Source organism: Falco cherrug, unplaced genomic scaffold (genome assembly GCF_023634085.1).
Source record: "Falco cherrug isolate bFalChe1 unplaced genomic scaffold, bFalChe1.pri scaffold_58, whole genome shotgun sequence".
Lineage (NCBI taxonomy): Eukaryota > Metazoa > Chordata > Aves > Falconiformes > Falconidae > Falco > Falco cherrug.
Genome location: NW_026599496.1, coordinates 612,575 through 627,660, shown reverse-complemented (window position 1 = coordinate 627,660; position 15,086 = coordinate 612,575). Strand labels below are relative to the sequence as shown.

General features: G+C 46.5%; 1 protein-coding gene across 1 annotated transcript; it reads left to right on the top strand.

Moving 5' to 3' along the window:
* Positions 1-9,535: 9,535 nt before the first annotated feature.
* On the top strand, positions 9,536-14,792 carry LOC129735219 (heat shock factor protein 5-like). The gene is made up of 3 exons (XM_055700566.1): positions 9,536-9,671; positions 9,770-9,963; positions 12,799-14,792. Exons 1-3 carry the CDS (start codon positions 9,658-9,660, stop codon positions 13,245-13,247), a joined length of 657 nt encoding a protein of 218 aa, XP_055556541.1. The 5' UTR covers positions 9,536-9,657; the 3' UTR covers positions 13,248-14,792.
* The last annotated feature ends 294 nt before the right edge of the window (positions 14,793-15,086 follow it).

Here is a 15,086-nt window from a genome sequence, read left to right as displayed (position 1 = left end):
TGGTAGGGAAAGTGTGTTTTCCTTTTGCTTTCAGGAGTAACAAGGGGCATATAAATACTTAACTACTTTTGGGTTTGGGACATTTTCAATAAGGAACACCTGGAGAACTAGTTCAGCTTCTTAACCTTAAGCACAAAGCAAGGAACAATTCCCCAGTTAGAGCTCAGGCAGAAGAAAACAGAGCAGAGGCAAAGAAGCCCAGCAAGCCCCACTGTTCCGCAGGGGGCAAGGTGAGGTCTGCGGAGAGCAGCAGGAGCCACAGGCAGGTGCAGGCAGTGGTGCCTGGCAGGGGCGGCTGCATGGGCGACATCGGCCCTGGAAGGTGGGAGATCAGCAGGGCGAAGGTGGAAATAGTATCTCGACAAGGACAGAGGAGCAAGATTAATAGCAAGAGTGGGAAATGAGGATAGCCACCCTCCTTCAGTTTACAACATCAGGAGAGCTCCCAAGGTCTGGTAGGGGCAGTAATGCAGCAACTGGGGAAGCGAGGAGGGGCTGCGTAGCAAGGGAAGAGCCAGCGCACCTGCTGGGAAGGGTACGGAGAGAGGGGCACATGCAGCTAGCAATTACTCAACTTCTCCTTCACAACTAGAAGGGTCCTGGTGGCCTCTCTGTGGCCCTCATTAGCAGGGAGGGATTTGGGAAGCACGCAGCTAGCAAAAGAAAGGACAGTCCGCAGGAGCAAACCGTTCCCGTTCTGCTGAGCTCAGCAGCCACAGGGAAATCTTAGCTGCTGCCAAAGCTTTCAGTGAGCAGGAGCGTGCTGCGGCTGGACTAAGGCTTATAAACAGAAATGACCTTACGTGTTTAAAACCTGTGTCTCAGCCTGAACTTTCTTGGCCTCAATATACAGCTGACGGGTCTTTTTGTAACTTTGCTGACTGGGATATCATCAGTTAGGCACAACATCTGCTGTCGCTTAAGAAGAGAAGCTGTTCCAAGTGTCCTGAGGGGAGCAGACCATAAGAAATGGCTGCACCGTGTCTAACCCTGTGTCCTGTCGCCAGTCGTGGCCACCAGCAGGTGCCTGGGGATGCAAAGCCTCCAGTGACACCTCCTGGTATGCACTCTTCCAAGAATGTGCAGCTTATGGACCTCTCCAGAGGGATTCAGGAAAATCTTTGCATTTAATAGCTCAACAGAATTTCCTGTCCAGGCTTTTACACAGTGTCCTCTTGAGATCGTGTAAATGCTATCATTCATAGCATCCTACAGCAAGGCTTTCCACCAGTTTAACTACATATTGTATAAAGATTCACCCTGTTTTGTTCAGTGTGAACTTGCCTCCTGCGAGCTTCATTGGCTGAACCCTAATTGTCCCACAGGGAAAGAAAATAAACAATAAACTTCTCTGGCTATTTATGGTTTTATATGCCTCTGTCACATATTGGAGCTTTTCTGGGCTGAAGAGTCCTGGTCTGCACAGTCTTCCTTCACATGGAAGATACTCCATACCCGTGATCTTTGCTGTTCTTCTATGAGCTTTTTCCCACTCTGTCTTTATGAGATGAGGCAAATAAAGCAACACATTTAATAACTGGGTGCAAAATACATCTAAACAGTTACTCAGTTTTGTTAGCAGCTTCTTCAGTCCTTGACAGTTGCTGCATCCTGAATAACTTCATACTATTTGTAAAGACTGATACCTCATCTGTCGTTGATACCTACTCCTAAGTTGCTCGTGAAGGCGAAAAACAGCCTTCTGACCACTTATTGAACGTTTACCCTTCTCTTCTGTTCCCTGTCTTTTACCCAGTTATTTAACCATGCAGCTGCCTTCCTCCTTATAATGTCTGAATTTCCGTAAGAGCCTTTGGTGAAGGACCTTGCCAAAAGCCTTCTGGAAAACCAGCAGTCAAGCCCGTATCAATATGCTTGTCAACTCCTAGAACCTGCAGGTTGGTGAGACAGGACTGCTCATCACAAAAGCCACACGACTCTGGCTCAGTATCTTATATAATGGTCCAAATCTGCATTAGATACAAATTAAACTTCTAATACAAAACCAAAAAGTCCCAGACATTTGATGTGCGAAAGGAAGAAGACAGAAACAGTGCAGTCAGTAATACTATTGGAGAAGAGTGCTTCAGCAGAGATGGTGTAAAATTATGGAGGATTAAGAAATATTTCAGAGGGAAATAGAAGTAGCAGTGATGAAATTTAACTTGAAGTAAATAAACACACATTAGCCTGAAATAATCCCATACTTCAATTACTGAGCACAATTACTGTGCTCTGAGTAGGCAGAACCTCTTCATAGGAGCAAACATAAATAGCAATATCAATTTCTGCCCCCCCTCCACCAGAAGTTAACAATACAGATAATGTATTTTTTAAATGAGCAGCGGAAAATCAAACATATGGCATCTTTATATTCTTCAATGCTACTGTTGTATTTGAAATTATTTGCTAAAACAAAGATTTTAAGACAAAGGGACTAGCTGAAATGGTAGCAGGCAGCAGGAAAAACAAGCTTTTACTGTAATATTTAGCAGTGTGAATGGAGAGAAAGAAAAGGAAAGAAGCGGTGTGTTTTACAATTATTGGGAAATATATTTAACATGTGTAAGTAAACTGTGGGATTCACTGCTGCAGGAGGCAAAATGTCTGTGATGACCTTGAATGATTAAATGATACATCCCAAAATATTGTGAAGGAAATCATATGGGCAAGGCCACAAACAGGAGTCAGAAAAAGATATTCCACATTAATCTGTAATATTAGAGAACTGACTAACAACAATAGGAATTATTTGAATTTGAATTTGAAGAACTTTTCACTGGATGGATCAGGACATGGTGGGGGGGTGATTTTCCTTTTGAAGATTGCAAAGTAATAAATATGAAATGTAAAAAAGTTTCTAGTTTTCAAATGCTAACTTAATCCCCCCTAAATTATAGAAGCAGCTAAGCCAAGCAATGTGTGATCAGCCAGCTAGCTGTCTGCAATATTTATGGGTGTCATGGGAATAACAGTAAATGTCAGAACTGAATGTATGCTGTCATGGCCACTAATGCAAAGTCACAGCAACTTAATTCTTCCGGTCTTCTTTTTAGTGATACAAGGCTTAAAATGGTTTTAAATGCATTTAGAGAGTTCTTTGTTAAAAACCATATAAATGTCCAAATGCTGGCATGTTTAAAAGATTTTGGAATAATGTATTATGCTAAACTGTTTGAGAATGGCTATGCATCGTTGTAAGTATCAGTCTGGCTTATTCATCTCCCAGACACTGTGAATTTGGACAATGAAGCCAAATCCAGAATTCTCATTTTGTTGTACCTGCCCTGACTTCAGTGGAGGACCTTCTTGAGCATGATCGCAGGATTAACTGAATATAGGAACTTAAGAACACATTCTGCGTGATGGTGAATGCCTTTAACTTGGATTGATTTCAGAGGAAATTAACTTTAGGAAGAGCTAAGAATCCTCTAGGGATGACCTCTTTAAAAAAAACAACCACCAAACCAACCACGACCCCCTACTCCCCCAAATACAAAATCAGACAAAATTCCTGACAATACGAGTATAGAAGTCCTGATTCGGTCATTCTACAACCTTGGCGAAGAGTGGGCTACCAACTCTTCCTTGAAGATGATCATACTCTGATCTCATAGCCATTGATACATGAGAGTTTCAAAGATGTGTAAAGAGAGCAATGAATTTCACTGCAACAATGATGTAGCCAGGAGATAGCTTTTAAGGACCAGATTATATGAGCATGTAACAAAGCCACTGACTTCCCTATTGTCATATTTTGTTTGCCATTTTACATGTAGTCATATTACAATAACGATAATTTTTCATTTCTGTGATTGATTTGTGAGGAACAAAACTTTGGGTTTATCTTGCCTGAGGTAGTTCAGATATTTACCCACCTGGATCTGAAATATCTATGCTCTTACGATCCAGCCACTTGTCCTACATCTTGGGAACACTTCAAAATTTTGCCAAAGTATGTCAAAAAAGATGATCTGTGTGAATGGATAATTACAAGAGACAGTCATGTAAGGCTTGTCCTACCCTTAAAACTTTTTGTATCCGAAGATGCTTATCTAGCCAAATTGCTTTGCAACTCAGGCTGACCAGAACACACCCGTTGCTGCTGTAGCTCAGCTGACAGATAGTACTTTATTAAGATGCATTAGCTGGGTGGATTAGGACCACCGACTAAATTCCTGCGCTCTGCACCCAAAAATCATGATAGTAGTGCATGAATTTTTGGGAGCATGAATTTATAGAGCACTCATCTTGATAAACATCAAAGTCATAAACCTCTTTCCTCCACAGACAATGGAGTAGAGCCCTATGCTGGGAGCCCTCACCAGCATCTTCTGTTCTGGTTCTCAAATGCTGACTTAGGGGGGCTGCCTGTCCTTGGAGCGAGTGTGCCCTGGGCTTGGGGGGTGTCACCTCGGTACCCTTCCTGCCCGCCCCCCCGCAGACTGCTCACCCACCAGACCCCAATTCACAGCACAGAAGGGTGCTGTCTGCATCCTGCTGACCCCACACCAGGGAACAGCAGGGAGTGAAATGAAACCGGTTTTATAGAGGGTGCAATTAAAGGAAGCAAGGGGCAGAAGTTCATCATCCCCCTTTAACAGGTGCTGAGTTTAGGTAAGCTGCTCTGATGACAGGACTGCTGTGCAGTGGGATAGCCACAGACTTCTGAACTTTGTGGAAGATAGGTCTTTGGTTTACATTTTGGTCACAAAGGATTTTTCTTCCCACTGAAAAAACACCTCAGTTACTTGTAATATTATTTAAATGCAGTCATTTTAGTACTGGCGAACACTGCAACAGACTGACAGCATGATAGTCTTAACAGGTCTATCCTGTAGAAATCTTTCTAATGTCTCAGAACACATTTTACAGTATTTCTTAGTGTAAAAATATCATCTTAAACCTCAGCTTTTAAAAAGGGGTTTTTTTTTGAAAGAAAAAAATTAAAAGAAAAAAAAAATCCTGCCACAAAAATAGAGAATTCTAACATGTTTTATGGCAACGGTTTTAAATTAAACTGTTTCAGAATTAAAAATCCATTAATAGTGGAACAAAACCTCCCAGCATAAAGACATCTATCTAGGGATTCAATTACTGAAACTGCTTGCAATCAACTTACTTCAGTGGAATATCCTTTTTTCAAGCTTACAAGAAAAAAAAAAAATTGAAATAAATCAGAGAAGTCAACACCAAAGTTTCTCTACGTCACAAAGCAATAAGGCAATTTAATGTGGTATTAACACATGAAACAGAAGTTAACTATGCTTTTCAAAGATCACTTAAAACAGAACTGAGAAAAATGGGCTGATGACATGTTCTTAGGCTCCCGTTCTAAAATTGTCATGTTCCATAGTTTCAGATGAGTCAGCTGAGTAGGAAAGTTGGTTGTCTTGTACTATGCTCGTGCTTCCAGACCTAATCCCATCCATAATTAAAAATAGAGATTATTTGTCAAAATTTGTCAAATCTGAAAACAGTTTTGAGTTTCGCCTTATCTGACTTATTAGCAAAGCATCTAGGTCCTTCTTTCCTTCCTAATTAAGATGACATGGATAGAAATATTCAATGTTTACTTATGTTGATTCAGAACAAATTAAAATGTAGTAGTAGGAGACTCTGCCTTAGCTGTGTTACAAGAGGTCTGGAGCTCAAAGATTTGTACTGCTATACATCAATAAGAAAATAATATCCATCCTTCTGCACTAGCTAATTATTTCTTTAACTAGAAAAAAAAATGTAAGAAAAATCACTTTTCTTCCAAAATGTTAATTCTCTAGGGAATGTTTTTCAACTGTTCTTTGTTACCTTCCTAACAAAACTGAAACTAATTACAGCAACACTTCTTACCACTCACAGATCTAACAAGCATATAATCATGGTAAGAACAGTTATTTTCCAGCTTTATAGTATATATGTACATTCCTCTTATGCATTTAGAGGTGGACTTTTTCAGCCCAGGAAGGGTGACTGTACGTAGCGTGTCTGGCCTTCTTCAAATTACAGGCTTGATAACGTAAACTGGTCACTTCCTCAACTAACTGGTAGCTGAACAAAAGCACACATTGATTTAAATTTTCCAGGTGATGAAAATTCCTCCACTTAACCTGGTAAGACCTTCCAGGGATTAAGTGCTGCCTTTACTAACAGTAGTATGTCCTTGGATGGTAGTCAGGGTCAGCACACCGCATGGAAATGCAGCTGTCCTTGCCCTGACATACAGTAGACAAGCTAACAATACCATTTTTGTTCAGCTCTGCAGAATCAGTTTGCAAAATGTGTAATTTACATCGTTCAGTTGGTAGGGGTTTTTACTATATATATATATGTATAAGCAAGGGAAACACAGAAAACTAGGAGGTTATTACAAAAGGTTGGAATGGAGATTAAGCACTGGCAGGAGAAGAGGATTATGAATTTCTGGCAAAGGCCCACCTTCTCGTGTGTAAAATAGGGACATCTCTGGTGTCCCGCAGCAGGGAAGGAGGAAGAAAGCTAGCTGCAGAGAAAGGCACAGCTGTGAGAGAGGCAGACACCAGGGAGTAACTGCCATGGTACATGGCAAATAGGGGCGTGCAGGCTAACAGCAATTTGAGTTCACATGGGTGAAAAAGAAGGAAAGCACTGAGTCCATAACACAAATTAGTAATAAGCTATTTATTCTTGCAGCTCCCATCACCTTTGGCTAATAACAATCTTTGACAGCAAAGTAACGATTAAAGTCCTCAGGACCAAATTTAACCCACTGACCATGAAGTGGCAAATGAATCCGCTCTTGTGGCTGAAGTCAAGAATGGCCAGTGGTACCAAAGGGACCGATGTTTCTGTGTGTTAGTTCTAGGGAATCATGCTCTGCATTTCAGTTATGGACTACGTATTGCTGGCTCTGCCCTGAGTTACGGATGATACACTAAAAACCTCACCTGTCCCACCATCAGGTAGTCATGGTCTTCTGGCACTCTCGCTGCACAGGGGGAGAGAAACCCAGATTCATTTCACTGAAGTAATGCAAAAGACAACCTCAGGAATGCCGAGAAGAATTTTTTGTGAAGTGGACATTTTTCTGGATTTTTCAGATTTGCATTCAGTATGCTTTACTTAAGTTTTAGCTGTTTACACTGAGCAACATAATTCTTAATAAATTATTACCGAGGGGAAAAAAAATGCAAAGCCTCTTGGGAAGACGACAGCATGAGGTTACTAGAATCGCAGGCCGTTAATTCCTTGGGTAAAGCAACATCCTTCTGTGGTGCTGGATTTAGCTTTGATGACAACATTGACAAAATTTCTGCTTCTGGTTTAATTTGAAGTGTGAAACTCTGTTAGCCACCCCGCCCAAACACCATTTTCCTCACTTCAGCTATGCGGAAGAGCAGAGGGGTATTACTTTCAGTTTAAAAATAGGAACGGTTTCCCATCAGTTTATTCAATTTTGCCCCCTTTCTGGAACTTACTGCGCTTTTACTTGCCTTGGTGGTTAGGGGCTGTGCTGTAAACCAAAGCAATAAGGACGACTTTAGGTAAAGAAGAGGTTTGGTTTGGTACCTTCTTGCTAAGAAATTTTACGACAACTCCAAGATAATGTATTTGAGGTCACGAAACACACAGGTGCTCAGTCTTCTCGCTACTGTCTTGCTTTGAGGGCAGCCAAGAGAGAGGAATGTCATTTTCTTCCGCCACTGCTGGTGACCTGTGGGCAAGATGCAAGCAGAGAGAGAGATCACCGCACTCTTCCTTCCCCGGCTCCCTGCTCTTCTTTGCCTGTTGGTTCGTAGCAGATTCCTGTTCTGCAGCGGTAAGGATGGTTCTGCTGGTTCCTGCAGTCTGCCTGCAGTCACAGCTGGCAGCACAAGGCTGAGGAGAGGGCAGATCTGCACCAGTGCAGCTCAGGCACCGCCTCAGAGCTGTGCCAGCGCTCAGTGCAAGCACTCGCAGTGACAAAGGTGCCGCTTAAGAGTTCTGGCCTTTGTGAATATAGCTAATCTTGTTCTTTTTCTTTTTTCCTCTCTTTTTTCTTCACACACACGCACACCCCCACACCCTCCCTTAGCCAAGTAACATTGTGGTACCCAAAACATCCTGTGGCAATTAGTTCCCCGGTTTCCCTGTGATTAAGTACCTGATTTGATTTCTCCTATTTGAAAACCTCCAGTAGTCGTGCTTGCCTCCTTTACACTAACTACAACTTTACTACCTATGTTTTTATACAATAACCGCCCCTCTGAAGATTCCTTCTTCAGTATTTCCTTCCGCTGAAGCTAGCTCTTACCCTCGCTGCTGATTTTCTCTGCCCCATTTTAACCCCACCTGATCTGTTCTGGCGTGGGGATCAGAGCTGCACAGGTCTGGGGGGGTTTAGGGCAAATGTGACACAATTCCCGATTTGTTCCGCGTTCCTCTGCGCTCCTCATAAATTTGCTTTTCCTTTTGTGAACTGCCAGTGGTTTTTAAGCCGACACTTTGCAACACCTGCTCTGCCGGCAGCATTCCTCCCGGCGGGGTAAGCACCAGCCCGGTGCACCCCCGGCACATGGAGCAGCTCCCCAGCCCCCCGCTGCCCGCGTCCCCCTCTGTCCCCCCCGACCCCTCCGTCCCCGCCACCCGCGCCCCCGTCCGTCCCCTCCGTCCCCGCCGCCCGCACCCCGCGACAGCGCAGCGGCCCGGGCAGGTCCGGCTGCTCAGCAGAACCCGCCCCCGCCCCGCCCCTCCCTGGGATGCGAGGTGTCACGTGGCCCTGCGGCCCCGCCCCCTTTCCCGCGCGCGGTCCCGGTGCGGCGGGCAGCCATGGCGGGGCGCGGGGCTGCGGAACGCGTGCTCCCCGCTCTGCCCCGCCTGCAGCCGCTTTCCACGGCCCGGCGCCCGCCCGCGCCGTGGTTCGAGGACCTCCAGGCTGCCGCCGGGACGGCTCCGGGCTGGCGGCGGGGCCGCCCCGAGCGGCAACTTTCGGCCCCGGGCCTCAGCCGCCCGGTCGCTCACGGAAGCTAGGGGAGATGCTGGTGGCAGCGGAGCTGAGGGGCCGGCGGGGTGAGGGGACCGGCGGGGCGGAGGGGGTGGCCGAGGGGACCGGCGGGGCGGAGGGGGATGGCTGAGGGACATGGCCCGGCTGAGGGGACTTGGGGAGCTGAATGGACGGCGGGAGCTGAGCGGGATGGCGGGGCTGAGGGGGGCGGCGGGGCTGAGGGCACCGGCGAGCTGAGGGGGGGCCGGGCTGCGGCCGTGCCGTGCCGAGGGACCGGGGCGCTGCGCGGACCAGCGCCGCGGCGGGGCTGAGGGCCGGGGGCCGCGCGCGGCGGGCGGCGCCTCGCAGGCGGGGCACGTGCCGTTCGGCGCGTGGCGGGGGAAGCGGAGGAGCGGGGCGGCGGTTGAGCGCGGCGTTGGCGCCACCTACCGACACGGACGCGTCGCAGCAGCCCGGCCCCGTCAGTGCCGACACCTTCCCCGCCAGGCTGCGGCGGCTGGTCAACAGCCCGCGCTGCCGCTCCGTTCGCTGGGGCGCCTCCGGCCGGGGGCTGGTCATCAACCGGCCGCGCTGTGAGTGCGAGCTGCTGGGCGCCGGGCCGGCCGTCGCCGCGCAGCCGGGTGGCCGTGGGGCAGCGGCAGCCGCCGGTTTCTTCAAGACCACGAACTTCAGCAGCTTCATGCGACAGCTCAGTCTCTATGGCTTCCGCAAGGTGGGGGTGTTGCCGGGGAGCGGTGTGCTGGGGCCGGGCCCAGAGGGTGGACAAGGCAACGGTGGCAACGGCACCGGGCCCCTGCATCGCTTCCGCAGCCCCCACTTTTGCCGCGACCGCCACGACCTCCTCGTCCACCTGAAGCGCCTGACGAAAGGCAACAAGGCGAAGATGGCAGCGGGCCTGGATGTGACCAGCCGCCCACCCAACCGCTTCCAGCGCTTGCTTGGCACGCCACTGGCCGGGCAACCGCTGCTTCCGCCCTCGACGCTCAGCAATGCCAACAGGCCTGGTGAGTCGGAGTGGGCCGTGTGGGGCCTTGGTGGGTTTTTGAGAAGCGCTGGGTGGCATGGGATTTGGAAATCAGCACTCCCCTGAGGGAGAAGGGTTACCTGTCCTTGCCGGTGGCATCTCAGTTCACCTGGTGTAGGGAAGCTGTCGTTGTTTATGCAGGTAGATCTGCTGCCAGTAAGCATGAGTAGCATGGTTCACATGTATTTCAGGCTGCCTGTAGACTATAGTACAGTCTCCATTGCGTACTACACTAAGAACACCCTTGCCCGATCTCTGTGGAGCTGGCACAGCTCTACCAGATGAACGTTACCGCTTCTTGCCCGTCGGTAAGGATGCCCATCAGTAGGGGTGCTTAATAAGCTGTCATTAATTGTGTGCGAAACAGTGAGTCTTGTGAAGTGATAATTAGAGCATCGTGTTAGTTTTGTGCAAAGGAGGCAAGACCTGGTAGTAAGATTTTTGTCGGTTGTCTCCTGAAAAAGAATTCACAAGCTATGCAGTTTTTAAAACGGATTGCATGAGTAGGTGAGAGCTAATTAGAAAATAATACTGCTGAAAAGCTCTAGAACGTGTTTTCTTTTTTCTAATGCTCTTTGAGAGGATCTGAGTTTTCCCAAGACAAGTCTGAGCCCTCAGGATTATTCCACACGTTTTGTATCGGCCCGAAAGCTTTGTAGCTGGCGCTGTGTAAGGCAGATGTGAATATCTTGCTTTGCAGTGCTCTTGGGCTGCTCTAACTGTGGGCTGCTGCCAGAAGAGCACTCCTGCTTCCCATTCCTTTGGTGGCGTGTTAACTGTCATCTTCCTTGCAGCTGATACAGCAACATGTTGGTTCAGCGCAACGATCGGAGAAGACTTCAACAGCCTTTTTGTGGCTGGCTCCTGGACCCGGGTGATGCACCCCGTGGGTGCAGAGCTGTAAGGCGCGGTGTAGGAGGAGCGGCAGGACTGTGCGACCAGGGGAAGGGGAGAAGCAGTTGACGGTACTGCTCTCTGCAGCACCGGCTGGCATTTAGAGCAGAGTAGGGTATCACCATGCTCGTGGTTACTGTGTCAGGGTAGGAACTGTCATCTAATTCAAGTGGTGTTTTCCGTGATGTGTGTGGAACTGCACGTGCAATACCAAGAAAACAAAATGAAGCATCGGAGAAGGGATGGAACTTATTTCGGTAGGGAGGCTAGGAAGCATTTAAAGTAATGACTTGATGTTAACGTTGTTAAGGCTAAGGTGAGTCATTGCAGACTTCAGTGACATGTGGTTTGATGTAATGCAGACCATTGGTAAAGGAAATTATTAGAAAGAGATGACCTGTTCATTTTTTGTCCTCTGTTTTGCTGGCTGCAGTTTCAGAGTTTTTGCTCTAGGAGTCTCATTTTCTAGAAAGACGAACAAGGAAAACACTGGGGTTTCTATGCAGTCAAGTTCTGACAGGCTGACAATGCACTGTTGCGCTCTGTACTGACTATTTAGGGACACGTCTTTGCTGTAAATGTGAGGTAATTTGATAGATAAGAGATACTTGTGTTTGCAAAGCGTCAGTCTGTTCCCAGTGTCTTGCAGCATGTAACGCTGTGTTAAACATTCAGGAACAATTCCTGGACAGCAACGGGAGGTGGGTAACTTGGCATCCTGTGGTGTCTTGTGTATGTGTTAGAACTAGATAATCTTCATGTCCCTATCCAAAGGTAAAATATAAACAAAAGGATTTTCATACCCCTGTTCCTTCTCTGTTTATAAATGGTGAAAGTACTGAACAGGAAATAAACGGTCCTATACGTTAAGTCTTAGCAAATCTTCAGGGTCAGCTGGTATTTATTTAGTGATTCTTAATGGTTAAATGTGAACTTGCAGAATAATGACTGTATGTTACTGATTTCTTGAATTAGCGTCCGTCAGAGGAGTGCCAGAGGTAAATGTGAGGCTATTTTTTTTAAAAAACCTTTTGAGTGAGAATTGGAAACTACAGGTCTGAGAAAGCCTGGCTTCTAGATCAACCCTATTGATGTGAACCATCCTGAAACTTGTAATTCTCATGGCTAAATGCAATCCTGCAGGGGAGTCACAAATGCAGTAGTTCTTAGAGAAATCAATGAGCGCAGGCGTTCGGGGTGTTACTGTCAGTGTTTCAAGAAAGGCCCTGAAACAGAAATTGGGCTGTCATGGTATAAAAGCAAATACCATTTCATGAAACAGTACCTGTCTGAGAGAGGAAACTGTAAAATAATAGAGAAGAATAAAAGGACTATCTAGGAAATAACAAAATGGCAAAGTCTGGCATATTTTAGTCTGCACTGAACTAGTTGAGCTGACTGAGGAAAAACTGGCTTTGAATTTTTTTTCTTGACCAAATAAATGACTTGTCATAAAGTACTTGCAAAGTCCTTTGGAGGATTTTGACATTGCCCTTCCCTTAGCTGTTTGTGAGCTGTCAGTAGTGGAGTTTGGTCAAATCTTGCTTTATGATGTCCCTTTTTTAAAATGTATTGTCTGATTTAACACACAGTACTTTCAAAATTGCTTTTGTTTGGTTTAGTAAGTTACTACACTTTCCGATGTATGGCCCATTTCTAAATATGGGTAACTCGTTACTGCCAGTTTAAGGAGGTTGAATGCTACGCAGACACCTGTGTTGGCGCTTCACTCGTGTGCCGCACAGCAGTTACTGCATGCTCGGGTCTAAGAGTACAGTCTCCTTTCTGGGTTAAGTATGCTGGAGCAAAGGCAGTCTTCCCAAATCATGTTGTAGAGCCTTGGCTCCTCATATTGCCTTTCTTTGCCTGTGAAAACTCCTTTCCTTAACACTTGTTTCGCTTTATTTTGTACCCACTGCAGGACTGCTGACTGGAGGACAGTTTCATCAACTTTACGGTCAAGGTGTTTTCCCTCCTTACTCCTACACGGCAACCTCGTGCCGAGCCCCCAGCACTTCACCAGCACAAAGATTAGGTCCGACTCCAGTCCCTTCCACTTGGATCCAGCAGGGACCACTTGGGTTGCTGCCAGGGCAAGGGGCTTCCCCAGCTTTTCCAGATAAAGGGGCTGCCTTTCCGGTACTCCAGACGCTTCCAACGGGAGCCACGTACACACTCCAGCCTGTGGCTTCTCTTCTGCCACTTCAGCAAGGGACTCAAAGCGTTGCCGCATCCATTGCAAATTGTAGCAGCTCTGCATCTTCAGTGCCGTACTCACAAACCTGCTATCCAACAGGTATGGAAAAAAATTTCTGCATTTGCTTTTCAAAAAGAGATTTTAAAGTGAGACTTTCAAATATTTTTCTATAATACTCTGCCATGTGTATATCTCAAGTGAGAATTAGAAAGTGTCAAGTCTAAAAGGAAGATGGACCTTTAAAGCAAAAGGAGTTTCTGTTTGCTATTCGTGTCCTTCCTCCAGATTTTGCGTGTCCCCTGGTGATTTTCTGGATAGCCTTTCTGTTGAGGTGAAAGGGCGAGGAGAAAGACATTTGTCCAAAACTAGTCGGTGTGAGGCTAACTTTCATTTTTGTTTTTTCAATTAAGCAAAACTTGGACAATGATATTAAAGCACTGAGACCTTGTTAAGAAGTAGTATCCTAGGCCTTGGTCTCATGTTTTTCCAGGTTAAGGTTTTAAACCTTAAAGATCAGTCAAACGTATTGTGTAGAACAGGGGTCCTCAAACTTTCTAAACAGGGGGCCGGCGCGCGGATTAGGTGGCCGGAAGTCATCTGCGGCTGCTTGGTTTCCCCCTCCCACCCCCGGCAGGGTGGTGGTGGTGTGGGGGTTCTGTAAATACGGGGGGGCGGATTGAGGACCCTGGGGGGCCATATCTGGCCCACGGGTCGTAGTTTGAGGACTCCTGGTGTAGAATATTTCATTCTGCTCGTACTGTTTTTGTATCTAATTTTTTTTTCTTGCTTAGCTTCTTTATGTTGTATTTTTTTATGCACTGAAGACTAGAAAGTACAAAAGTCTTGGCTCCTTTCTTTTTTCGAAATTATTTCTGCCACAATTGTCAGTCTCACTTAATCACTTGATTACAAAATAAATCAGTCTCACTTCAGTGTTTTTATTCTTCAGAAGAGGAGTTGAAGCAAATTACTGTTCTTTTCCTTGCCCTTACCTTGAATTGGAAAAATCACATGATAGGTTATTTTCTGGGGAGTGGTGGTCTGTTTGTTGTTGTTTTGTGGTGTGTTTGTTTAATTTCCCTAAAACTTCTGAAATTCAGAACAGTGACCCTTTCCTTGAACAAACTAAAGCTCAGTTATTATTCTTTCCTTCTGCCTGCTCCTCCTTTGGCAGCCGCACCTTCACAAAGACAGCTATCTGTCCCTGTTTAGAAATCCTACACAGTGAAATCATTACATCTTTTGTGCATCTCTTCTGAGACCTCTGCTGAGAACATTTCAGGCAATAATCGCTAGTTTCCATAACGTCATTTTTGTCAAGGAAGGGTTCTGAGGAGCTGGGCATTTCTTGTAGACACACTTAAATGTTTAAGAGACAGGCAACTTCTGCCACGTGCTCCTTGCCTTGTGCCCCTTATGCAGAGATTACTGTGGTGGCCAAAGTGTGGAGCCTGCCTTACCAGCTGCTAACTATTAAGTCTTCTCCCAGGAGCAGGTGTCCTGAGAATCACAGAATGGTTTGGGTTGGAAGGGACCTTAAAGATCAGCAAGTTCCCACCCCCCTGCCGTGGGCAGGGACACCTTCTATTAGTTCAGGTTGCTCCAAGCCTCATCCAGAATACTTGCTTCATTAGGGTGGGAGGTGGTCCCCGCTTTGCGTTTCTATGGTTACAGAGCATAGGCTGAAACTCATCATGATGAATTGTAGTTGTCTCTGTCTCAGCTAAGGCCCCAGCCCTCTTCCGTAGTCAAGGGAAGGAAAGGGGCGTCTCGGGCGCGGTTCACGTTGCTCGGTTTAGAGTTTGTCTTGGGGTAGGATTACTGGTGTCCTGGAAGTGCCTGTTTTGAAGTACTGCCTGTAGGGGAGCTGAGGGAGACCAGCGTAGATTTAGACATGAATATGGAGATCTCTCTCGCTGGGTGACGCTCGTTGCTTTAAGTTTAAAGGATAACTTGGCTATGTTGCTCAGGTAGAATCTTCTGGGGTGGGAGGTGGGTGTGAGAATGCGGTG